General features: G+C 46.1%; 2 protein-coding genes across 6 annotated transcripts in view; one reads left to right on the top strand and one right to left on the bottom strand.

Moving 5' to 3' along the window:
• The window catches only part of PCSK2 (proprotein convertase subtilisin/kexin type 2), a 262,301-nt gene extending 254,049 nt beyond the window's left edge, over window positions 1-8,252 (top strand). The window contains exon 12 of the mRNA XM_037811924.1: window positions 7,004-8,252. Coding sequence (XP_037667852.1) covers window positions 7,004-7,490 — 487 coding nt within the window. The 3' untranslated portion in view covers window positions 7,491-8,252. The remainder of the gene's footprint in view (window positions 1-7,003) is intronic.
• A 10,245-nt stretch (window positions 8,253-18,497) lies between these two features.
• Window positions 18,498-25,015, bottom strand: part of BFSP1 (beaded filament structural protein 1) — a 68,224-nt gene continuing 61,706 nt past the window's right edge. For all 5 annotated transcript variants that reach the window (XM_037811681.1, XM_037811678.1, XM_037811679.1 and 2 more), the window contains 3 exons: window positions 24,027-24,247; window positions 21,430-21,512; window positions 18,498-19,622 (listed from right to left, as the gene is read on the bottom strand). In XM_037811681.1, coding sequence (XP_037667609.1) covers window positions 18,670-19,622; window positions 21,430-21,512; window positions 24,027-24,247 — 1,257 coding nt within the window. In that variant the 3' untranslated portion in view covers window positions 18,498-18,669. The remainder of the gene's footprint in view (window positions 19,623-21,429; window positions 21,513-24,026; window positions 24,248-25,015) is intronic.

The following is a 25,015-nucleotide window of genomic DNA, read 5'->3' as shown; positions in this document are numbered from 1 at the left end:
AGTGGATCAGTGCAGAGCAGTGTACATTTTTCCACAGACTAGTCCACGATCTCATAAAGCGTAGCTCTGATCGGCACTACATGGGAAAGTAAAACGTCAGCCCTAGCCCTAAAATACTCTTTAAAAAAAAAAAGAAAAATAGAACCACACAAGTCCCACGTGATGGTGCAAATGTTCTATAATAAAAATAGCTGTTCTGCAGCGTTCCTCAGGGATTTCCCAAAGCCACTGTGTGCATACGTCATTTCTGTTGGTCCTTGTATCCTTCCCCCAGCCTTGGTAAGGCAGGCTTCACTAGTTCCAAGCAAGCTGATTGAGTTGGTCAAGGTTGCTGAGGCTGTGGGTGTAAGTGAAGGAAGGAGCTAACTTTGGGTGGTGGCCTGTCTATGCACCACGCACTCTGCACACCCACCAGCTGTTGTCAAGGGCAAGGAATAGTTTACAGCATTAACAGCAAGCTGGGCCCATGGTTTGTCTCAGGAGAAGCACCTACTGTGTGCCTGGTGTTTGTATTTAACCTTGTAAGCCCGGGAGGTATGGGCTGTCACTCTTTTTACAGTGAGGGAGCTGAGATGCAGAGAGGATAAGAAATATGCGAAGTTCACAAAGGGCAGACAGGCCTTGAAGCAAAGCCAATCTGAATCCTAATCCCAGGTTCTTCTCACTGCATGACATTGACTTTGATGAGCTCTTCCTATGCGCTCAGGCCCTTCGTTAGGATCATTCAGCCCATTTAGTTCATGCTCCTGGAGCAGCCCTGCTGTAACTCTGCAGTGTCATTACAAACGAGAAGATGCTTGGAAAGGTTAAGGTCACGGCTACTAAGTGGCTGGCTGGGATTCAAGCCTCCAGAACCCTACCCTGGGAGGCTCAGTGAGTAGCAGAAGGGTATGTGGGCTTTTTCCAATAAAGACTCCCCAGGGGGCCCGGAAACACCCACTTAGGGTGTGGTCCCCCTCCTGGAACGCCATAATGGACATTCTGGAGACCCTGTCACTAACGAGGTCTATGATGTCCTTTGGGAGTGATTGAACAGACAAGAACGGGAGTCACTGTCCCAGTGGGAACGTTAAAGCTAAGCTAACGACTTGCCATAACTCACTGTACCCAAAATAAGCATAAATGGGCATTGATGAGTGGGCTTCCCTTGTTAGAACTCAGAAGGCTATTTTGAATGATTTGGATGGGCTGAGAGACCCTCTGTCTGCACCATCCCTTACAGTAGCTGTGGCCATTGAGCACTAGAAATGGGGCTAGTGAGACTGAGAGGCTTAAGTTTTCATTTGATTTAATTTGAATTAATTTAAATAGCCACACTGGGCTACCATATTGGACAGCTCAGCTCTAGGCACATCTGGTAGTTACCCTGTAGCAAGAGGGCTGCTAAATAGCGCAAACAGAATGGGAAGTGTAAATTTAATATCATCAACTCCACCGAGAAGTGTCAGAAGTCCAGACTGCGAGGAAGTCCAGCCGGCCCATCACACAGCCTCCTGCCCTCCTTCCCGTGTCCCCTCCCACAGACACGGCGACACACTTGCCATCCCTGCAGCCCTCAGGTCTTCCGAAGGGCAGCCCTGTCAGCAAGCAGGCAGCAGAGCCACCACCAACCAAGAACTGCTGACCGACAGCCACCGGCAGGTGCTTTATTCTCATCATCTCACTTAATCACAGGACAGTGGCATCCCTGGTCTCATTTTACAGGAGAGAAAAGGGCTCAGAAAGGGAAAGTAAATGGCCCTCATTCATTCCAACTTCCAGTTCATTCTACAAGGCCTGGACCCTCCATCTCTTGTTGCAAAGGAGGAAGGCTGACAAAGAGGAGCTTGCAAGACTTGCAGAGAGGGAGAGGCTCCGAGCCTCTGAGCCTTTAAGGGCACCCCGCCAGCAGTCCGTGGGGGCCAAAATGGCCCTCACTGGAGCAAGCTGTTCCTTTTGCTCACTTGGCATTGCCCCTGGAGCAACATCTACAGTGAGCTGCATATCGGCTACATTCACAATTAACTAAATACTAAATTTTTGCCTTATTTAGGGGGACAGTCAGCTCAGAACGCACAGGGCCCCTCTGAGTCACAGTACGTGGTGGCATGAAACCTCACCATCTGAGATTGCACCGCACAAGATGATGAAGATGCCTGAGGGGTCTCTAATGATGCTCAGGCACTAGGTGTTCACGACAGAGGGCTAGAGGGAGACGCGGCAGGAGGGAGGAGAGAGGGAGAACATGTGCTGGGATGATTGACAGTTTTATCTCCCAGTTTCTGGATTCATTTCACATTCTGTCATAATATACATAAATATTGAATTTGGAGCCAGCGGGAACACTGGAAATAACGTTGTCCAATTCCATCGTTTTACTGTTAGCAATTCTGAGGCCCAGAGATGATGTCCCAACATCTGCCAGCTAGCTGGGAACTTCATCTTACGGCAGTTGCATTGTTTTTAACGAAAAGAAATGTGAGAGCTATTTTTGCACTAACTCCACTGGGCCCTGCGCGAGGGCAGGGACTGTGTCTCTCTTGTGAACTGGCATCCCCAGTGCCTACAATAGTGCCTGGCACTCAGGAGACACTTTATGAATATTGTTTGAATGAATGAATGAACACTGGGCCAGCACCTGGGCACAAGGACATCTATGAACGGCGACCATAGGCCCAGCCTCGGTTGGGACGGCCTGCTGCTCCCTCATCCCACCCCACCCCTGAGCTTGTCCTCGGGTGCAAGTAAACCAGCTCTAGAGCAGATATGCTGGTGGGGGACCTCAGAGGCTGGACAGGGAGGTTCAGAGTGTAGCGTCTAGGGCCGGCTGCCCCGCTTGGCAGAAGAGGCCCTTCTCACCCAAGAACCGAGCTGCTGAGGTCTGGAGCCAAAAGACCAACAACCTTGACAACTGCTACTTTCTGGGTGCACGGGGCTCTCAAGGTGAGCTGAGAAGTGATTGTTGGGTTTCTGGGCATCCTTAGCACTGATCTCTCTGGAGAAAGAGTCAATTCAAAAAGCAGTTTTCTAAAAAGAGACTTTATCAAGACAGTCAGGGAATGGTGCTCAACTAAAGCAAAAGGAAGAAATACAACTGGCCATGATGGACGTGCTAGGCCAGCCACATGGGGTTAGCAGAGCCAACCCAGCCCTGCCATTGCCCGGCAGCCACCTCGTTGCCCCCCAGAGGGAACTGTGCGCACAGGCCATGCCCTCACCCTCCCGTACAGACCTGGTGGACGGTTCACGCAGCTCCTTTAAGGCTGTGGCAAAACCTGTGGCCCGACTGAATTTTAAGGGATTTTGGAAATAAATGTTAAACCCCGATATGAATGCCAGAAGCAGCATGAGAGAACACTCCTGGACCAGTCACTTCTGAACTGCAGCTTCCTCCTATGTACATTAAACCTCTACTACTACCACTGATGCACTTTCACGGGCAAGAGAGAACTTCACAGAAGCCCCCGTTGCATGTTCTTACCTGACTGCCACATAGCAGGCATGTTAGCCCATTAAGAGGAGCTGTTTTCATTACTGTTATTATAATTCCAGCAAAACAATTACAGCTTCATAAGTATGTGTATTTGCCATACAGTTGAGAACTCATAGCACAAATAGAATTGCACAGAACCCCCTGGGAAAAACTTATTTCTAGGTACAAAGGCAGATGACCACTTATTTGCAACCATCTGCAATAAAATAAAGCCATAATCCATCCCCAGGTTGGTCTTTTTCAGGATTTGAACACTAGGCATTTGTACATAATCTCTAAAAGTTCAGAGGGTGGCACCCAAGCAGGGAACGGGTTCTGGAATGTAGCCCGAGAACTAAAGCTGTGGCATGATTTAAAGGATCTCTGAAAAGCCTCCTCAGTAACCACAACCAACCATCCCCTATTTTAACCTTCTTATGAATTGACTTTCCCTGAGCCTGTGTTTCCTTTTTCCCGTAAAATAAGAAGGAAGTCTCTTTTGCTTTTCTTCTCATAAAAGTAATACATGGTCACTGTAGGAAAATCAGAAAATTCAAGCAAGCAAAAAAAGCAGTAAATAAGAAACACCTCCCTCTGGCAAATTTGCTGCTTCTGGAATTCACATCCGGCTTTTAATTCTATTTCAAAGTGACATAAAATTCAGAGTCCAATGTCAATGTCACCCACTCTCAGAGGACAGAGCTCTGCACATTCAGAGCAGTCCCCCTGGCAGGGTCGGGTCAGGAGTTTTGAAGTAGGCATTTCCTTCCTGGCACCAAACCATAGACTCCCCCCCAACCCCCAGGGGTACCCGGTGTGGCCTCTGACCCCTCCACCCACCCAACTCCCAAAGCTGCTGGGACAGTGTTTGTGGTTGCCAACACAAGTTTGTTTGTTCCCTCTTCCACGTCTAAAGAGGTGTCCCAAGACCAATGGTAAAATTTCAGTATTTTTTTTCTCAACCCCTGCCCCCAACTCCCCAACACTCCTACCCCCCATCTCTCCCTCCCACCCTCTCTCACAAACACAACACTTAGCCTGGGTGACAGGTATTCTCGTCTCCCTGCAAGTCCGTGAGCAGCCTTGGCGCCCTTGCCATCATCCCACCCCCAGTATTTGTCTCTGAGACCTGCCCTGTTACCCACAGGGCTCCTGGGGGGGAAGAGGACTGCCCCTGTGGAGGGCCGCCACGCAGCACAGCCAGAAGGTGCAGGCCGGCTCTCCTTGTTCTGCCGACGAGGCTGCCCTCTCGGAACCCCACTCCCAGGCCCTTCTGCTGTACCTCCAAAGGTCAGGGCACTACCCAGTCAAGGTGCATCTCTACAACACCTCAAGGGGCTTTTTAACTCAGGGCTTTGAAAAGAAAGCAAAAGGGGTGAGACTGACCAAACCCACACAGTGGGATGAGAGCCACATTCCACGTCGCTGACAATGACCCAAACATAATCAACAGGCTTCGAACACAGTGCAGAAGGATTTGGTTATTAATTTCCATTTGCTTCTCTCTAGGGGCACATACCAGCTGTTTTAGGTCAGGTTTCCTAGAAGCAGGGCCTGAGACATGGAGTTGGGTGCAAGCACTTTATTAAGGGAGGGCTTTGAGGAAGAAGCGTAAGTGGATGAGGGAATCCCGATGGGCAGGAAGGAGCCAAGCAAGGAAGTGGCATCGAGTACAGTGCATATTTGGCCTGATCCACCAGGGCCCCTAGAGCATCAGAGTTGTCCCCACTTGGTGGCAAGAATGCTGCCGTATCAGGCAGGCACTGGCTGCCCCTGGTCGAGCGTGTAACCCCCTGAGCAAGGCAGCTCCCAATACCTGAGGGTGATTCCCCAGATAGGGGGGCAGCCGAGAGCCACTTGCAGCCAAAGTTCACAGCAGGTGGGCTGGTGCACCACCACCATCTACTGAAACCCCCTCGGCTCTACCCCACCAGCTTTCTCCCTATGGGCTGGAGCCCGAATGATCTTTAGTAATTTATCAACACCCCTGTTAGGAATCTGATCCTGTTCTCAGCAAATAGCATCTTCTTTGAGGGACCCAGGTGATGGCCCTCCACACCCTGACCTCCAAAGCTGGCTTAATGCCTGCTCTCCACCAAATGGGAGGATTTACCCAGAGCCTGGGCACCTGGGACCACCCCACCACCATCACGGATCTCCATGACCATCACATCACTCAGCATCAGCATCCACGGAGGGTGCATGCAGCAGTGCTCCAAGAGAACTGCCCAAGGAGAGCTTTGCCTTTGTTAACGAGCTGCAGGGCAAACAGCAAACCCTCCTGGGTTCATGGCCTTGGTTCCAAGAACAATACAGAACCAACACTTGGCTCCGAGCTGGGTGTACGACGTGCATCGTTCTGTGAAAGTGCTGTACAAGGTGTGTGTGTTGAAAGGCATTCACCCTTTTGTGCTCAAAATAATGTGAAGGGAGGATGTTAACACTAGTGCCAGGTGCGAGGCATCCTTGCCGGGGTTTTCATACATCATCTTATTTAACCTCCCAAAAACCACCCCACAGTGGCTTTGAGACTCAGAGTACTTAAATAACCTGCCCAAGAGCTCACAGCTGGTAAGTGTGGAAGCAGAATTCTAACCCAAATAGGTTTTTTCCCAAAGTCTGGAATCTTCCAATTATGCCATGCCATCCTCAAATGTACTTTTGACTTATTCATTTCTAGTGTAAGAACCTTTTGGCTTCTCACATTTGGAGGTTGCCATCTTCAGAAAGGAGATCGATTATACGAAAAGATGGCCAAGGTGATACTTTTACCCTTCGTGGGGGTCCAGCTCTATGACCAAAGAGACCCCCAAAGTCTCCTGATCTTTCAAAGTTTTGCCTTTCACTGGGATTAATTAACCCAATGTCAGCTTTTTTTTTTTATGATGGCAATAATCATATTAGCAATAGCTTCTCCTTATCAAGGTACTTAGCACTTTAAAACAAAGTCATTGTGCTCTCCTGTCTCAATCTGGGTTCTCCCAAAAGTAGACCCTGAGATAGGACTTGAGCGCTGAGACTTTTTTAGAGAGATGATCCCAGGAAACCCTAGTGAAGCAGTGGAGATGTCAGACACAGATGGCCACAAAGCCAAAAGGGGTCCATGAACGACCAAGTTACCACTGTGGGCAATTGTGCTCAACCCCACTGGGAACACTGAATTGCCCCACTGGGCATGTGGAAGCTGCGGTATTTATCCACCACCTCCTGTCAATCACTGACCCTTTCGGGCTGCCCTGCAGACAGACTGAGCAAACTCCCCTGGTGCCAGAAAAAGCCCCAAGAGAGAAGCTGGGCGATGCAGGTGCCTGAGCTGCAGCTGCAGGTGAACTCAGAGGTGACTGTGGAGGTGGGGGAGGGGCGTCACCAGCATCCACTCTACAAAGGAGGTTCAGAGAGGGTGAGTCACTCGCTCAGGCTCACACAGCTGGTGGGGGATTTAAACCACATCTGTCTGCCACGCTCTTTCTGCTACCTGAAGCTGCCTTCAAACCCCCTGCCTCACCTGGGAGGGCCCATCCCTTAACTTATCTCTTCATCATTTACCCTCAGGAAAATACCACCCACTGGCAAGCTGGTGCTGACCCTCACAACCGACGCGTGTGAGGGGAAAGAAAATTTTGTCCGCTACCTGGAGCACGTCCAAGCTGTCATCACAGTCAACGCAACCAGGAGAGGTGACCTGAACATCAACATGACATCCCCAATGGGCACCAAGTCCATTTTGCTGAGCCGGCGCCCACGAGACGACGACTCCAAGGTGGGCTTCGACAAGTGGCCGTTCATGACCACACACACTTGGGGGGAGGATGCCAGAGGAACCTGGACCCTAGAGCTGGGCTTTGTGGGCAGCGCCCCCCAGAAGGGGGTGCTCAAGGAGTGGACCCTGATGCTCCACGGCACCCAGAGCGCCCCGTACATCGACCAGGTCGTGAGGGATTACCAGTCCAAGCTCGCCATGTCCAAGAAGGAAGAGCTGGAGGAAGAGCTGGACGAGGCCGTGGAGAGAAGCTTGAAAAGCATCTTGAGCAAGAACTAGCTCTGCACGCCTGCCGCCCAGCTCTCGCCCCTCCCACCCCGTCTCCTTCCCGGCTCCACTATTCTGGTAGGCACCTAGCAATTACTGTCACCCCCAGACGAGTGACTCCATCTTCTCGATCTGAAGCTTCGCTCACTGTCAATGATTATTTTCATTACGATGGAAGCAATCTTTTTTATTCTCTGCCACAAATACAGTGTTCCCACCAACCTCTATGCCCTATTTGTGACTCTGAGTTCTTTATTTGTGTCATTCAAATAGGTGATATCTTGCAGACAAAACTGGTACAGCTTTTTCCTCAATATTTTTAATATCTGAGAAGAAAAAAGAATGCATTTAAAAAGCTACACACAGTGACTCCGGGAATACTTTTCAGTGGTCCCAGTTGAAGACCTGTTGGGTAAAAAGAAAATCAAAGATGATCACAGATGGTGAACTTTGAATCTCTTCAAGCACAGGAGATGCTACAGATCCTTTGGGGAAAGATGACTGAATTTAGCAGGATTTGTCAGTGGCATAGATGAAGGTGGCATGGATTCAAAAGATGCCGTCTAGAGAGAGTTCAACTGATGGATGGGGAAAAGGAGAGTCAGAAATCATGGGCATTTGGAAATGGCACACCCAGCACCAAGCTCATCACTTCTCTCCAGCCAGCATGAAAATTACAAAATGGAAGTAGACTGGCTGGCCTGGTACCACCTGCTGCTTTCAGTTAGGATAGAATCTCCTAGCGTTGCCCACCCCCCCCCCAAAAAAAAAAAAGTTCTGGCAGGACTGGCACGTGTCTGGCAAAAAGTAGCTGAGTAGTTTATAAAACCAGACATTCCTTTTCCTAAGTCAATTTGGGGGCTCCTTAATTTGATGTAATTAAGAGGAGATGTATTTTTGACAGCTTTGCACACATTTCCTTGGGTTTTGAGTTCCAGGAAATTTAATTGGAGGGAAGAATCTTACTCCTTCATGTTATGATTTCTTCGAAGAATTGGGGAAATGACCTCTGTTCCAGGAGTGCGTGGAGATTGAGAGGGCGTTTGAAGAAGAGCCGCCATCTTCCCATGGACCTCCATTTGAATGGAGCCTCTTCTGCCAAGAGGGGTAAATGCCAACTCATCCCCCCAGTAACTTGAAGCCAGAAGGAAGCAAGAGAGACCTCTTTTGGGAACACACACATTTGTCATCTTGGCAACTAAGCAGTCCCTGAGTTTATTTAATATGCAACCCAAAGGTGATAGTCAACCCCAAAAGACACCGCACCATTTCACCATCAAATAGAGATGCTTCTGACCTGCTTCTCATCTCCAATCCCAAGGCCCACCCATTCCCAAGAAATGATACATTCTCGCCCAGTTCTGACTATATTTCTCCCTTCCCAAGGCAGTATGTAGCAAAGCTGGAGTTCTGTCTCTACGTTTCAGTTCCCAGAAGGTGGCTACTTTAAGAGAAAAATCTGGAAAACTCCAGTCTGGAAAAACCCATTTCATTTATTTTTTCCCCCATGTTGGAATGAATTTTGTCTTCTCTAACACCTTGTGACCTTCCCTATAAAATGCTTTAAAGTGTAAGAATATTTATGATTTTTTAAAAGAAATTTATTACTTGATGTGAAGGTCTTTTTAAACCAGTTCAGATCTAAAGAAAAAATAAATGAAAATCATCAAAAATTCATTTCACATTAATGGTCTGAAAATAAACCAAAGGACACTATGTGTGCAAGTGTGTATAAATGCACACAGAAATTATATACATACGTAGACTATATACACATGTGTATATATATACACTTGTATAAATGTATATATACACATATACGTAAAATGTGTATATGTGTATTTATTGAAGAAACAGACACCATACCTATCTCTAAAAGAATATTCAAAGAATATCAAGATGATTCTGGCTGAAGAAAAAGGCTGGCGAAAATTCAGGTGAAAATGTTCATCAATTCCCATTACATCACCTCTGTAATTTTGCAGCTCTCTGTATAAACATTAAATGTCTTATAAAGCAGCAAAATAGAAAATAGTCCATATTTTCACAATTGTGGTATAATTTATGAAATTAGAGAGTAACTTATCAGATTCTTAATAGAAATGGCAAGTTTTGATATGAGTATACAGTATATAAAAATATATATAGTGCTATATATAAATATTTGGCCTCTTTCATTTTTTTGCATCAGTATTAACACTAAAAAATGTCTATCTAGTGATGTTTTTATGATACCCCTGATCCTAATGCAAGAGACATTTATAATCATTTATTTTAAAAAATGAAAATAAGTAAATAATGATAAGTTAACATTGTTACTCCCTGTGACAAAATTTTATAAGTAAATTTAAAAGACAAGTTGTAAATTAGGAGGCTCAACAATAAAACATTACCTTCCAGAAATTATGTGGGATGTGCTATATATTACATAAAAACACTTCTAACCGTTCCAGGGGAAGATAATAAAAAGTTGTCAGAGAAGTCTAAAAAGGCTACTTTAATAAATATGCATGAAAAACTACAATTAGCATATAAATCACACAAATTATGATCTAGAGCAGCACTTTTCACTCTGGTTACATTCCATTAGTGGATTATAAAACCAATTTAGGGGGTCAAGACCAGCATTTCCAGAATAGGATAGGATAGGATAGAAGATTAGAATAGAATAGAATAGAATAGAATAGATCATGTACATTAAGGATAAGTATTGTTTCCTAAAATATTTGCTTTAGAGGTGTATGTGTGTGTGTCTGAGTCTTTATGTACTGGTTCACAAGGTAAAATACATTTCTTATTGTGGGTCATGGTCAAAAACCTTTTAGAAACACTGTTCTAGAGTACATCAGTCAGGCTAAACGAAGTCACACTGCAGTAACAAACAGCCCCTTAATCTCAGTGGTTGAACAAAACAAAGGCTTATTTATCATTCACACAAATCCCACTGAGGGTTCGCTTAGTGAACTGAGGGCACAGATCTCCACAGAGTGACTCAAGGATCCAGGCTGCTTCAACCTTATGATCTGTAATCACAAGGCTGCCATGATCACCAAGCAGGAGAAGAGAGCCCATGAGGGATTCTCTTCCATTCCCCTGTGTTGTATACGTTACAGGTCACTGAAAGTGTTGTACATGTCATTTCCACCCATTTCCTATTGTCCAGTACTGGTTACATGACCTCGACTAAATGCAAAGCCACTGGGAAATGTAAGGCAACTAATGGAATATTTGGTGGCATTAGAGTTTCTACCATGGAGAGTACTGATTTACATGGCAACCTCTCGTTACGGATGGTGTGCAAATTATTACAAACTAGCTGTACCCCATGTGACCAAACAACCACATGCTATTCTAGCAAATCATACTAGTTATTAATAAAATATTGATACATTGTGTTTATCGTACAGTGCATTGTAAAAACAATTTGCAATTTTTGTCTTCTGATAACAACACCTATCAAACCCAGTCATTAAAATCTTAAGAGATCCTGTGACTAAAAATAGATATTGAAAGGCATAACATCCAGTCTGATCTTATGACAAACTGAAAACACTTCTTATAAATACTTAAATTCAGAGACTTATTTCCAAAATTAAATTTTAAAAATTGACAGTTCTTATGAAGTCACTACTATATGTCACCATTATCACTCATAAATTAATAAGAGTGGTTTTCATGTGATCAATGGATCTTTACACTTTCATTAGTTGGAGTGGGCAAGAAAATCACGCAATGCAAAACTTCATAAAATATAGTCAAGCATTTGATATTAAGAGAGAGATGCTAAGTTAGGAGAACTGGTGACCACATCACCAGAGTAAGTTCTTAGATGCAAAGAGTTTAATTTGATAGAAATGTTCTAAAGATCAAATCGCAGAGTTTAGAGACAGTTGTTGAGGGAGAGAGTAAAAGGTTCTAAAAACTCTGGGGATTTGAAATAACGTCAACACAAACTATCTGGGGGCTAAGACAGGAGAAGATTTGGTGGTTACTGGCTGGGTGATCATCCGTCTCCAAAGATGGAAAGATTCAACAGAATTGGGGGACAGGGGAGGGAATTCAGTACATGGGAGCTTGGAAAAATGGCAAGTCAGAATGACAAAAGTTGACAGAATCTAGCAGGGTTCAGGATAGGAAACAGAGGCTGGCATAAAAAATGCCAGTCCCCAAAGAGCTAAGGTCTGTCAAGGATAGGGGTGGATACACAGGAGTGACACAAACCCAGACGGAGCACCCTGAAACACCCTCCACCTGCCAATGCCAAGTAGATGCCCACCCGCAGCCTCCTGGTGCCTACTTCCTCAGCTTTCCAGGAACGTTAGCACCGGGAAAGGGGAAAACCCAAGCAAGGGATGCAAGTACCTGGATCTCTAGAAAGGAAGACACCCTCTTTGCATTGCAAATTTGTCAAGTGGCACTTGGGTGTTTCCACTAATCTTTTGTGCATTTAGGTACCAAGAACCCTTTTCATTGGGTTTGAAGAGCTCCAATCAAACTTGGTTTTGGATTTATAAGGGACCAGGACTCCACCTCTGGCCTGGAGTGGATTCACCAAGCCCACCTACCAGCTTCATTTTTTTCTTAGAACTTTTACAGACCTGTGACTGAGCAGCCCAGAGTCACTGTTTGTGAACCTGGGGACAGAATGAAGTTGCCGTGAGAAATACACTCAGGCCAAAGAGACGAAGACTCTGCATTGCTAAATTCCTAATGCTTGGCCCTACAAGGTTGAGGTCAGGGGACAAATAGAAGGCTCAGCCCACAGGGTTTCAGACACCAGAACAGCCAAATGAGGCTGGAAATTCCTGATGTCTAATGTCAACATTAGATTTCCACCAAGGAGGCTTCAGGTCAACCTGCCCTCAATCAGTCAAGCGTAAAGGGTGTCCCACCTCATCCTGTCTTCAAAAATGTCCCTCTCTGCAGCCAGGAGGACATTCCACGGGCTCCTCTGAGCTAGACAGCAGGCAGAGGCTGCAACCTGCCTTCCTCTCTTCTGGTCCCGTGTCCTGGGACCTTAGACCAACCTTAGGTGACAGGTGAGCCACCTGGTGAGCTTCTGGTGACAAGAGCTCCGGCACGCAGGTGATTGGGCAGGTGTGACTGTGAAGGGACTGGCACAGTAGAGTTATGGACCAAGGATGAATCTTCTGGTAGAATATACACCTCAACTCAAAAGTCCCATTTCTCTGAATACAACCTACGTCAGTGTGGCTTTTTTGAGCATTGGTTTGCTTTTCTCCAGGTATGATAGACTGGACTCAAGCATTGTGTACTAGTCAAGGTACCCAAAAGATGTCCTTCATGATCAATGTGCCAAATGCCTTATGAGTTCTTGAGGTGAATTCATCACCAGTGACTTCCCAACCCAAATCTGTGGTACGAAATTTTAGGATAACCTTCATTATAATAGTTACTTGAAGATGCTCTCTTACAATATAAGCATAAAGTCAAGGAGAGACCTAAATGAAATTTTCCAAATGAAGGCAGAAGAAACAAATAGAGGTGTCAGGTTAGAAGTTTCATGTGATGTGGAAAAGGAATCTTGTGAAGGACCCTGTCGCTGCATCCCCGTTAACAAGAGGCAGGAAACTATGGCCCACGGACCAGATCCAGCCCACTGCCCATCTTTCTAAATAAAGTTTTATTGGAAACAGCCATGCTTTTTCATTTATTATGTATTCTCTGTGGCTGCTTTTGTGCTGCAACAGCCGAGTTGAATAGTTATAACAGAGACCATACAGCCTGCAAAGCCTAATATATTTACAATCAGGCCATTTACAGAAAAGGTTTGCCAATCTCTGCCCTATATCCCATTGAACCACCCCGGAGGTCAGCTGGAGACAGTTTCTATATATCCTTGTCTCTCTTTGTCAGGGAGGTGTTCTCAGACTGCAGAGCTGACCAGTTTGGAGTGGTCAGAAGTGCCAGGGCATTGACACCCCAGAGGATGGAAGTTGGTAGACGGATTCCCTTGCATCCTCGCCTCCCGTTGGAACAATGTGCAGGTGTGTCCTACCCAGCTCCTCGAGGGTCCCCAGTGGGATGGAGCCTCAGTTGACCACAGTGGTCCTTCGCTTATTAGTGCACCCTGAGTTGGATCCTTCCCTTGCCTGCCTCAGGAGATGGAAATCACAGAGAGAATTTAGTATAAAGCTCTGTAGACTAAGCATAAAGAACTGTTAGCTAGTTAATTAAAAAGGCAAAAGAGAATATGAAAAGTGTCACAGAGGTAGCAGCTCCAGGAAGCAACTGCCACCCTGAAGGAAGAGGTTAGAATTATGAACTTGGAAGCCTGGAGGAGGGGTCCATGGGGCTGAAACTGTAATGAGACTGGTTCTGCAAATGCTGGAAAAACCACAAGGGGGATTCAGCTGCTGCTACAGAATGGAAGTGCCACTGCCAGGGTGAAGCAGTGATCCTGAACGCAGACCGAACAGGAAGTAAATGAAAAAGAGCAGGCCCCTCGTCCTCTTCCAGCCTGTCATTCTTCCTCTGGTTCTCCCTATGGACAGAGACTACCAGCGAGCAGCTGGCAAAGCAGGAAAGTGGTTGCAGAGTCCCAGCCCCAACAAAAGAGCAAAGTTTAGAGAGGTGAGTTTGAAACTAAGAGAAAAGAGCTTACGAACCAGCACACTGAACTTCCTGCAATCACCACTCTCATCAACCAGCCACACCCAAGACCATGAATGGCGGCTGCTCTTGGGGCAACCCAACCTGATTCAGCCCTCCTGAAGTCTTTTGCCAATACCAAATCTCATCCATTAGCAGGTATCTTTGGGAATCTTAGGGTTGCAAGCAACAGAAACCAACTCTAACTAATGACAGGTTAGCAATGTGTTTCTTAGAGGGTGGGGTGCCTCTCAGAACTGAAGGAGAGCCTGAAGAACCAGCCCAAACCAGCCTAAAAAAGGACAGAGGTTGGAGCAAGCCTGAGGCCCTAACTACACAGTGGAAACCATGGATGACTCAGTCAGGGCACCCCCATCAGAAGGTGAGCTCCGGCGTTTTCAGTCTTGGTTTCACTGGACCCAGATTTGGAACTCCCATGAGAGAGAATCAGGTTGCTCTATTTTGGGTCACTCGTCCACCCCAAGGCCGGGGAAAACAGACTATTTTGACTGACATTTCTGATTGGAGCTGTATCCAGTGTCAGAGAAGCAGTTCCTCAATACCAAATCAGGGCTGCTACCTGAGGAAAAGGTGGTCAATGCTGGGCAGGGAAGGACAGCAGCTACCCATGAGCTGTCTAAGGTTGGTGTTCTAGTTTGCTAATGCTGCCAGGATGCAAAACACCAGAGCTGGATCAGCTTTTATAAAGGGGATTTATTTGGTTACACAGTTACAGTCTTAAGGCCATAAAGTGTCCAAGGTAACACATCAGCAATCTTGTACCTTCACTGGAGGATGGCCAATGGCGTCTGGAAAACCTCTGTTAGCTGGGAAGACACGTGGCTGGTGTCTGTTTTCAAGTTCTGGTTTCCAAATGGCTTTCTCCCAGGACGTTCCTCTCTAGGCTGCATTTCCTCAAAAATGTCACTCTTAGTTGCACTTGGGGTATTTGTCCTCTCTTAGCTTCTCCAGAGCAAGAGTCTGCTTTCAATGGCCGTCTTCAAACTGTGTCTCATCTGCAGCTCCTGTGCTTTCTTCAAAGTGCCCCTCTTGGCTGTAGCTCCTCTTCAAAACATCACTCACAGCTGCACTGAGTTCCTTCTGTTTTTCAGCCCATTTATATGGCTCCACTGATCGAGGCCCACCCTCAATGGGTGGGGTCACACCTCCATGGAAATTATCTCATCAGAGTTATCACCCACAGTTGGGTGGGGCAATTCCATGGAAACACTCAAAGCATTACAACCTAATCAACACCAATAGGTCTGCCCACACAAGATTACATCAAAGATAATGGCATTTGGGGGACATAATACATTCAAACCGGCACAGTTGGGTACTCCCAAGATGAGGATTCTGGACAAGTAGCTTATTTGAAAGGAAACTGCTCTAGGGGAGCAGGAAAAGGAAGAGGGAGGGGAAGGAGGCCCATGCAGGGGTCACTGATGAGTGGGTCTCTTTGCTGCGTTCACACCTGCCAGGGCCCTCTGAGACACTGAGGGGTGAGAGCTGGGGTATGTACCCACCAGGGCCTGTCCATCTTCTATTGAGGGCTGCTCCCAGGGGCATCGGCTCCTCAGCACTTCCAACCTGCCCAGCGTGTCAACCAAGCACTCTCCAGGGGCCAGAGGACACCCCAAGGCAAAGAGGCACGCACGCTACATGAGAGTCTTTGGAGTGTCAACAAGAACCAGGACAGCACGTGCCAAGGGGATCTGGGCCAGGCACTCAGAGCAGCTCACAGAAGGGCAGCTACCGGCCCCCGACTCTGATTCGTAGGGAACTGGGAGGAGCTGGGAGCTGCCATAAAGCTTCTTCACGGAGCTTAGGGAAGTCTTCCTACACCAGGCTGGAGGCAGGTCAGGAAGAAGGCCAAGAGCCTCTCCTGTAACAGCGTCAGTACTTTAGGTATCTCAGGGCTTGTCAAAGCCCCCATGTCTTCTTGCCATCGATGCTTTGGGGAGGTCTTCTCTGAGCCCCCATGCTTACTAATAAATGCTGTTTATACAACAAAAGCTTTTGTGCTTGTTTCTAGAGCCCTCTGGGAGAGGAAAGGCAGGGAAAGAAACCCACCCCCAGGGCTTCTGGGGAAAACAGGACCAAGCACGGGACGTGGAGAGTTGCCAAGGAAATGACCTAGTGGGGCAGACCCCCGGGGCCCTTGGGGGGACAAAGAGCTCGACTAGGCCCCCAAAGTGTCCACTGAGACTGAGCCAGCAACCAGCCCCGCTTTTCACACCGGGAGCCTGACTTCCAGGCTGCCGTAAGCTTGCCCATAAATGGGGCTTAACTGGTCCCTGCTTCCCTCCTTGACATTGTCTCCTTCCACTGTCCCCCAACGGTCACATTTCTTCTGGAACAGCTCCAGTCGTCCCTGCCCCAGGGTCTTCGCGTCTGCAGGTGCTGTTCCTTCAGGTCTTCACATGGCTGCCCCTGTCTTGTCATCAGATCACATGGCACCTCTCCCCAGGATCTCCTCTGGGCCACCCAACCCAAATAGACCCCCCATTTCTCTAGCAAGTCACCCTACTTGAGCTCCTTCACGGTATTCCATCTAAATTTCCCATGTTTCGTAACCTGCTTGCTTGTACATTTTCCTCCTCCCACGAACATCGTGCCCGTGAGAGCAGGGCCACATCTGATGGCTGTGCTGTCCCCCCAGTGCCCAGAGCTAAGCACAGAACAAGGCCCCGATCCATCTCAGTTGATCAATTGAATATAATAAAAAAACCACTTTTCTTTCCAAAAAGAGAACTCTTTGCCCTTTTAAATAAGACTATTAACTGAACACCTAGTCTGAAAATTAAAAAGATTTAGTGGGGAAAAGAAAGAGTTTGCTGTGGTGGTTAAGGCTGCAGATACACCCTGGCCCAAATGGCTTCATTCATTTGCTCTTAGGCTCTTAAATTATAAATATTTCCCAACTGTGTAACGGGGTGGGTTCTCCAGCTTTTAAACAGAACACCAGAATAGTTCTGTCTTGAAATCAAAAGCTCAAATGAATTCAGAACATGATTTTTTAACTCTAAACATAAAAGAAAGGTGACTCCATTTAGTATTCTTTCTATTATTCACAACAATGAAATAATAGAAAGTAATTTGTGATTCCATCAATTTTCTCTGATATGGCATAGTCATCTTGCTGGGTGCTTTTTTTTTTTCAGATGGATGCAATAACCCATTTAAGCACATTTACCCAGTACCCTTAATGTCTTTTGGAGCTTCTACGCGAAGGAAAGATCATTTTTTAATTGATATAAGTAAAAAATTATTTTTGGACTGTTAATAGAAAAAAATGGATACCAAAAGGCAATAAAGTTTTTTTTTAAGTTTCTGGTTTTGAGTAATTTCTAATTCTTAGGATATGACTCAGTGAGGACCTATGCACACGTGTGTACACACACGTGTGTGTGCAAGAGGGAGTGCCCACACTCACATGTGGCAGGGCTATGTTACAGTAAATTGAGATTCTTAATAAATCTGAAAAATCTCACTTTACCACCATCACAATCTGACACATAGTATATGCTCAATAAATGTGTACTGGATGACTTAACTAACTTCTACACAAGGAACCTGTGCAGTGACATGTGATTTTGCTTTCTGAAAGCTGGCCTAGGACTGCAATCCCTGAATGAGAAGACTCAAGTTCTCGTGCAAAAGTGCATTCAGTCCTTACGCTCTGGCAGATGGTGTAGACCCCTGCCTATATCCCCTCAACCCTCACTATTTCCATGTATGCTGGCCTGAATCCCAAATACCACAGTTGCACTTCTCTACCTGAGGGCTTTCTATTTTACCCACCTGGGTAGCAGGACCAGGGAATTACCCCCAGGAGCAGCCCTCCCCATTGACTGACAGGAGTTGGTGGATCAATACCCCAGCTCCCTCACCCCTGGGCAGGTTACTCCATCTCCCAGAGCTCCCTGCTGCCCACAGTGCCAACTGGTTTGGTCCCACACCTTTTATTGGCTGCCTTCTCCTCTCTTTCCCACTTCTCCCCTCCCCTACTGCTGCTCCCTGGGACCACACCCCGAAGAAACTGTTTGCATTCAAATCCTTGCTTCAGGATCTGCTTCTGAGGGAACCCAAACTAAGACAGATGCCTTTAATCATTTGCTCTCTAACAAAACACTCATCCACCAACAGCATGCTCTTGGGTTTGCAATGGAATGAAAATGAGCCAAATGGCATCAGCTAGCATTTTTGTGGGTGAAATCCAGACACTATCTGAGTCTCCAATGAGTCTCTAAATGAATCATGAGGAAGAGCATGTCTCTCTTTCCTAAATGAGCATGGTTTGGTGGTTAACAGAGCATCCTTCTTAAAATATCCACAGAGCCCTTGTCTGAAGCATGGCTGAACCACATACATTCCCAACACGCTTATTAATTAGACAAAGGATGGTGCAAGCAAAGAAAACAACTTTTTAATTAAGGCTTGTTTGGCAATGCCAGACAGGTCAACTATGGTCTAATCCAAACAGGAACCTTCGCTCATTTATCAATTGTTCTAAAAACTCAAACCACTTCCCTTAGAGTGGCCCCAAAGACATTTTCTCCAGCTGAGCCTGGGCATTTTAAGAGGATTTCTCTCCTAATTTCTTCTTGTTTGCCTCAGTCTTTCCAATCACAGTCTCCACAATCACCGCAGTTTCTTCGTATGTCTGAATGCTCTCAGTTGTAAACTTCTCGATGGATTCCACCACTTCCACCTTTGCATATGCCAAAGCCCTGGGAGGGCTTTTTTCTGGCAGACTACTGCTCCCAGCCCCCTGCCCCTCAGATCCATCCTGACTGGCCCCGGGCTTTTGAGATTGGGGTGTAGACGGTTCCTCTGGACCAGGTATGACCGGGGAACACGGCCTCCCCGCTCCCTCATCCTCCTGATCGCCATATTTCTCCCCGGGCCCTTTCAGCTCTTGGGAGTTTATCCCATTCTCCTTGTCTGTGATACGCTGGTCGGGTGGGTGGCTGTCTTCTCCCTCCTGGGAATCCTCCCGTCCATTCTCCAAAGGGGGCTCGGGCTGCTCGGGAGTGGGCTCCACTTCGCTGTCCTGATGCACAGAGTCTTCCTCAGTGGAAACAACCACCCAGCCTTTGGCTGGGATGGAGAAGGAACAGAACTCGGGGTCCACGTAGCTGGTGTCCCCCGTGACCAGCACGTACCGCCCTTTGGTGTAGAGCTCGGCTGGTGGCTCCGGCTCTCTGGGACTTCTCACCCGCTCCCTGACCATCTTGTGGAGCTTCCCGAAGGCTTTGCTTATCTGCCCTCCATCTGGCACGTCCTCTGGAGCCCCTTCCTGCACTGGGGGCCTTGCGTCCTGAGCCCCTCGTTCAAGCTCAGATTCACCTTCTTCTTCAAGTACCACCTGCACCCGCCCTGTGTCTTCCAGACCTTTTAATGTTGTGTCTTCCAGAGGTTCATCCTCTTTGTCTTTGGTTATGATCTCCTTTCTCCTTGGAACATTCTTGGGGAGGCCTTTTTGTCTTGGTTTTGCTGTTGTTAAATCCTGCAAAGCCCTGGAAAGATCTAAAAAATAAATAATTTTTTAAAGGCAGTAAGCCGAGTATAATTGTCAATGGAAGAGAAAGAAAATGTAGTCGTTCAAAACTATGCTAACAATATTAGAGACAAATGCCTAGCACCAGGGAAGGGTTTATGACACATGGGGCAAAAGCGATGGGGAAAGAGCCCTGGCTTCATAGCATCCGAGGCTCAAACATTAAGGTCCCAGCTCTGCCAACCAGCTGTGCATCTTTGGACAAGTCGCTTGACCCCTCTGGGCTTTCAGATGGAAGGGAAGTGCTGCTGAAAGCCTCCTGTTTTAATACTCACATTCGCCATCATACGAGGCCCAAGGTCCTGAGACACAGGATCCTACTGCTGTGACAGAGGGGACCACAGCCCCTGCTGAGCTAATGGCGGATCCTCGGATCCACTGCAGGGACAAGGGAAGCCCATTCTACAAAGACCGCCTCCAAGGAGAAAGAGCGGAGCTTTTCTAATGTGTCAGAATGTGTCAGAATGGGCTCAGGCTTGGGAATCTTAACCCACAGTGTCTCCTGTACTCCACGCTTATCCCAAGCTAAATAAATGCAGCCACCTCTCACTCAGCATCCCCTTCCTCCTGGGCAAAAAGAGCAAAAGATGCTATTAAATTCAGAAGTAACAGGAATTCCCTCTTTCCAAGGCCATTTCTTCAGATGCAGCTGAAAGGAAAAGCTAACAATTTAAGAATCCAGGGAAAACAGGAAAATCATCCCTCCCTCCACTTCTGTCCCATGGTGATTTTTGAGCTTCCTTCCCATGGTGATTTTGAGCTTTTTCAAGCTCAATCCACTGGATTAAGACAGACAGTGGCATCCAGCCTGGGAGGACACAAGATGGAGGGCCATGAAACAGCAAGGAGATGGAATGCAGAGAGGAGACACGTCAAAGGGACAAGCCAGCGGGGAGCTGGTGTTGGGGGGAAGGGGTGTTTGCAGGCTCGGCTACATCATTTCAGGGCCCAGTGAAAAAATGAAAAGGTGGGGTCCCTTGCACAAAATTATTAAGAATTTCAAGATGGCGACAGTGGAGCATTAAGCCAAGCACGGAACCTGTTGGATGGGGGGCCCTGTGTCAAGCTCCCACAGCCATGGAGGCATCCTTTAGTGTTTGGCAGCAGAACCGCTGCTCCTTCCAACAGTGTTCTGACTCTGAAACCCCAATTCCACAAGCCTCTCTGAACTTCCTGAGAAATATGGATTTAAAGGGCCTGCATACAGAGGGTAGTCGGGCAGTCGACATTTCCATCTTCTCTTTACTTTCTAAACGCTGTGTTTGCTGAGAACCGGGTAGATTTAGACGTCTTACGTGACACTGTTCCAAAAAGGCCAAATGCTAAAGCAGGACCACAGTGGCTAAGCAAGCCTATTTCTGCTTGGTTTTGAAAAGAAAAGAAAACGGACAATAATCGGGCATCTACTCTGCTCTTGACACTAGATTAAGCACCTTTGCGTAACATAGTTCATTTCATGTGGGGGGAGTACAAATCAGTAGCCACATCATCATCCTGAGCGCAAGGATTTTTTTATGGTAAATAAATCCCAGACATGGGATTCACAAGGTGGCTCATCCTCCAAATCTGAGTCTCTGCTTGCAAACTTCTCTGCTCAGTCTTTTAGCACCAGAAGGACTATCTGAAAGAGGGGGAAAGGAAACCTTACATAAACGCATTTAATTCCCAGGTGGAACAGAAGGGAGTGTAAATGTTGACAACAAGAAGAAAGCCACTTGGTTTTTCCATGTTTTACACAACAGTTAAAAAAGCAGAAGCAGGGTTGGGGTGTGTTACCTTTCTGGCCAGAACGAGGGCTGCGAGGGGCTCTGTGGAACTGGAAGAGGGTGATGGGGGTTTCAATGAAGGCAGAATTCAGCCTGGTAGAAAAACCAGAGTGTGGTCACCATCTTCATTTCATCAACAAGCCAAACAGATGATCAGGGTGCAAGAGTGACTCTCCGGTGTTAAGCAAAAATGAAAAAAGCTTTCTCAAGATCAAACTGATCATGAATTATATATAATTTTAAACAGATAACCATATATACATCTACACACTAGATGGGGACATAAAGGAAATAATTATTTCTTTGCACTCAAGTCATAAACTGTGAAACATGCTGATAGAAAAATTGTAAAGTGGGGAAAGCTTAAAATCTATAAAAAGTCACCTGTTGGATCAAGTTTTTGTTTTGTTTTATTTTTTGCTTTTTGTTTTTTAATTTTTATTTTGTTTTTAATAAAAGGATGGCCAGCACAGGCAGAAGTATTTAAGGCAATTAGGCCATGATATTGCCAACTTGTTTTTAAAAATTAATATACATTACAATATAAATAGAGAGAAAGTGATAAAGCAATTGGGACAACATGTAAACAACTGGCGAATATAGAGTATTTTCAATTAGTCAAAATTAAAAGTTACAAACAAACAAAATTGCCTTTTTGTGAAGCCCTGCCCCCAAAACAAAACTTTTCATTAGGACATTTTAATGCTAGTTCAAGACTTATTTTCCTAAATGTGAATATAAACCTTTCACACTGGGTAACCTTGCTTTTCTTGCTAAACATTCAAGAACTCACAGCCAAGATAAAGCACCCAGAGTGAAAAAGAGAACTGTTCCTTGTGGAATAATTCAGGGGTGTTTCCTCTTTTAATTCAACCTAAGCCCAGAAAATTAGCAAGATTGAGTTGAAGAATCCTGACTTAACAGAGAATCTGATGTGGCCTCTCTCTCTGGCTAAGCCAACTTGAAAGGTGAAATCACTGCCCTCCCCCCTACGTGGGATCAGACACCCAGGGGAGTGAATCTCCCTGGCAACGTGGAATATGACTCCTGGGGAGGAATGTAGACCTGGCATCGTGGGACAGAGAACATCTTCTTGACCAAAAGGGGGATGTGAAAGGAAATGAAATAAGCTTCAGTGGCAGAGAGATTCCAAAAGGAGCCGAGAGGTCACTCTGGTGGGCACTCTTACGCACAATATAGATAATAACCCTTTTTAGATTCTAATGAATTGGGTTAGCTGGTGGTAGATACCTGAAACTATCAAACTACAACCCAGAACCCATGAATCTCGAAGACAATTGTATAAAAATGTAGCTTATGAGGGGTGACAATGGGATTGGGAAAGCCATAAGGACCACACTCCCCTTTGTCTAGTTTACGGATGGATGAGTAGAAAAATGGGGGAAGGAAACAAACAAACAAACAGACAAACAAACATACAAAGGCACCCAGTGTTCTTTTTTACTTTAATTGCTCTTTTTCACTTTTTTATTCTTGTTATTTTCGTGTGTGTGGTAATGAAGGTGTCAGGGATTGATTTAGGTGATGAGTGCACAACTATGTAATGGTACTGTGAACAATCGAATGTACAATTTGTTTTGTATGACTGCATGGTATGTGAATATATCTCAATAAAATGAAGACTTAAAAAAAAAGTGAGGGAGAGGGGCTCCTGAAAAAAAAAAAAAATAGAGAATCTGAGTCCTCATAAGAAGTGGTTGTCACCAATCTTTTCTATACAGGCTATCTATAGATATAGTATGGACATTGACATAGCCATAGACAATGTAGATGTAGATAATTAGATAGACGATATAGAGATAGCTAGAGTCAGAGAGAGAGAGACGGAGATGGAGATTGATGATGGAGATGGATATGGACATGGAGATGCACAACAGAGACGGAAATAGAGATAGATGATGGAGATGGAGATGATGGAGATGAAGATAATGGAGATGAATATAGGGATAGATGACAGAGATGGAGATGGAGATAGAGGTAGAATTTTCCACCTGTCTTGAAGTGAGCGGGATTCGAGTCGTGGCTCAGTTATGGAGGAGACCCAGTGGAGTATCTGACAGCCACATATTGACCCTACTAAGTGGTAATAATCATGAGGGGTGTAATAGTAGTAACACCCACACCTCTGCAACCCTTGCGTTGTGCCACACACAGTGCTGGGTGTCTTACATGCAGCCTCTCATTTAATACTCCTGATCACCCCAGCTGCCAAGATGTTTATGTCCCCAGAGACCTGGGCGGGGGCAGGGGAGAGCAATAGCCTTCTAAGTGGGGCCTTTTCTGACCACACTACTTCAGATTTCAAATGTTCCCACCGTCGCCCCCATCGCCGTTCTCTCTTCCCTGACATAATTGACTCCTCAGCACTTAACTGTCATACTCCCCAGGTTACAAACTCCCTCATTATCTGTCTCTCCCACTAGTATGCAAGCTCCATGAGTTTCTGGATTTGGAGTTTTTATTCCCTGCCACATCCCCATTGCCTAGAACTGTCCCTGGCAGGTAGTGGGTGCTCAACAAAAATGTGCAGAAGGAGAGAGCGGCCAGGCTGGCGGACCGAGCTCCCGCTCCCTCCCCGCTCCACACCTGCTGCCTTCAGTCTCCAGGATCCGGTGGTACCGCTCCAGCTCGTTCGTCAGGGTTTGCTGGGTGAGTGCCAGCTGCCGGCAGTCCCAGGACACCCTCTCCAGAGCCCTCTCGCTCTCTTCAATCTCCTTCCGCAGGGCTTCAATCTGTTCGTTATAGAGCTGAATCTCCTCGTCGTAACACTCGTGGGCACTTTTAATAGCTTCTTCCAGAGTTGCTGTCTGTGGGCAAAGACACACTATGAGGAAATCCATCCCGCCCTCTCCCCCAACACAGGGACTTCTCCCAGAGAACCCGGACTCGGGTGGGAAGTTTTATTTGTTCTGTTTGCTTGTTTTCCAGACAGTAAGAAATCAGCAATGAATCACCATGGGATCCTCAAGCCAAGGAGGAATATGCCAACTGAGCTCCTGTCTCCTTGAAGCAGCAGTGTCCTCTGAAACTGGCCCATAAGGGAGTCGTCCCCAAAGGGAGCAGTAAGACGACAAACCCAGAAATTAGGACACAACCTGCTCTCCGTGGAATCAAATGTGTAATTCAAATTAAATTACATTTGAATAACTTAGCATAAACCTGATAGCCTTCACACTTTTATAAACTATGCACAAGTCTCATAGCCAAAAACAAGTTAAAAAAAAAAAAAAAAAACATATATTACATAGATAAAATGCTATTTTTTACTAAAATAATTAAGGGAAAAAATTTCCTTGTCCTCACCCAGCCACTACGGTGCTTTAATTTGCACCTGATTTTTGATCACTAGAGTTACATATATGTTTTGGTATAAAATGCGTATATGTGTGAACTTGTGTATATATAAAATAACTTTAGGAAAACACTATTTACATACTAATCCAGGGCAAGTAAACATTAAGAGAGGAAAATAGAGAGGGGTGGTTTTATATTCCCCTTAAGAGCTTTCAACAATGCATGAAGGTGCATAAATGTATTTATTTACAAATTTCGTATTTGTAGTGGTGACTTTTGTA

Source organism: Choloepus didactylus, chromosome 19 (assembly GCF_015220235.1).
Source record: "Choloepus didactylus isolate mChoDid1 chromosome 19, mChoDid1.pri, whole genome shotgun sequence".
Classification (NCBI taxonomy): domain Eukaryota; kingdom Metazoa; phylum Chordata; class Mammalia; order Pilosa; family Megalonychidae; genus Choloepus; species Choloepus didactylus.
Note: the sequence above shows the minus strand (reverse complement) of the source record. Positions and strands in the feature narration are given on the sequence as shown.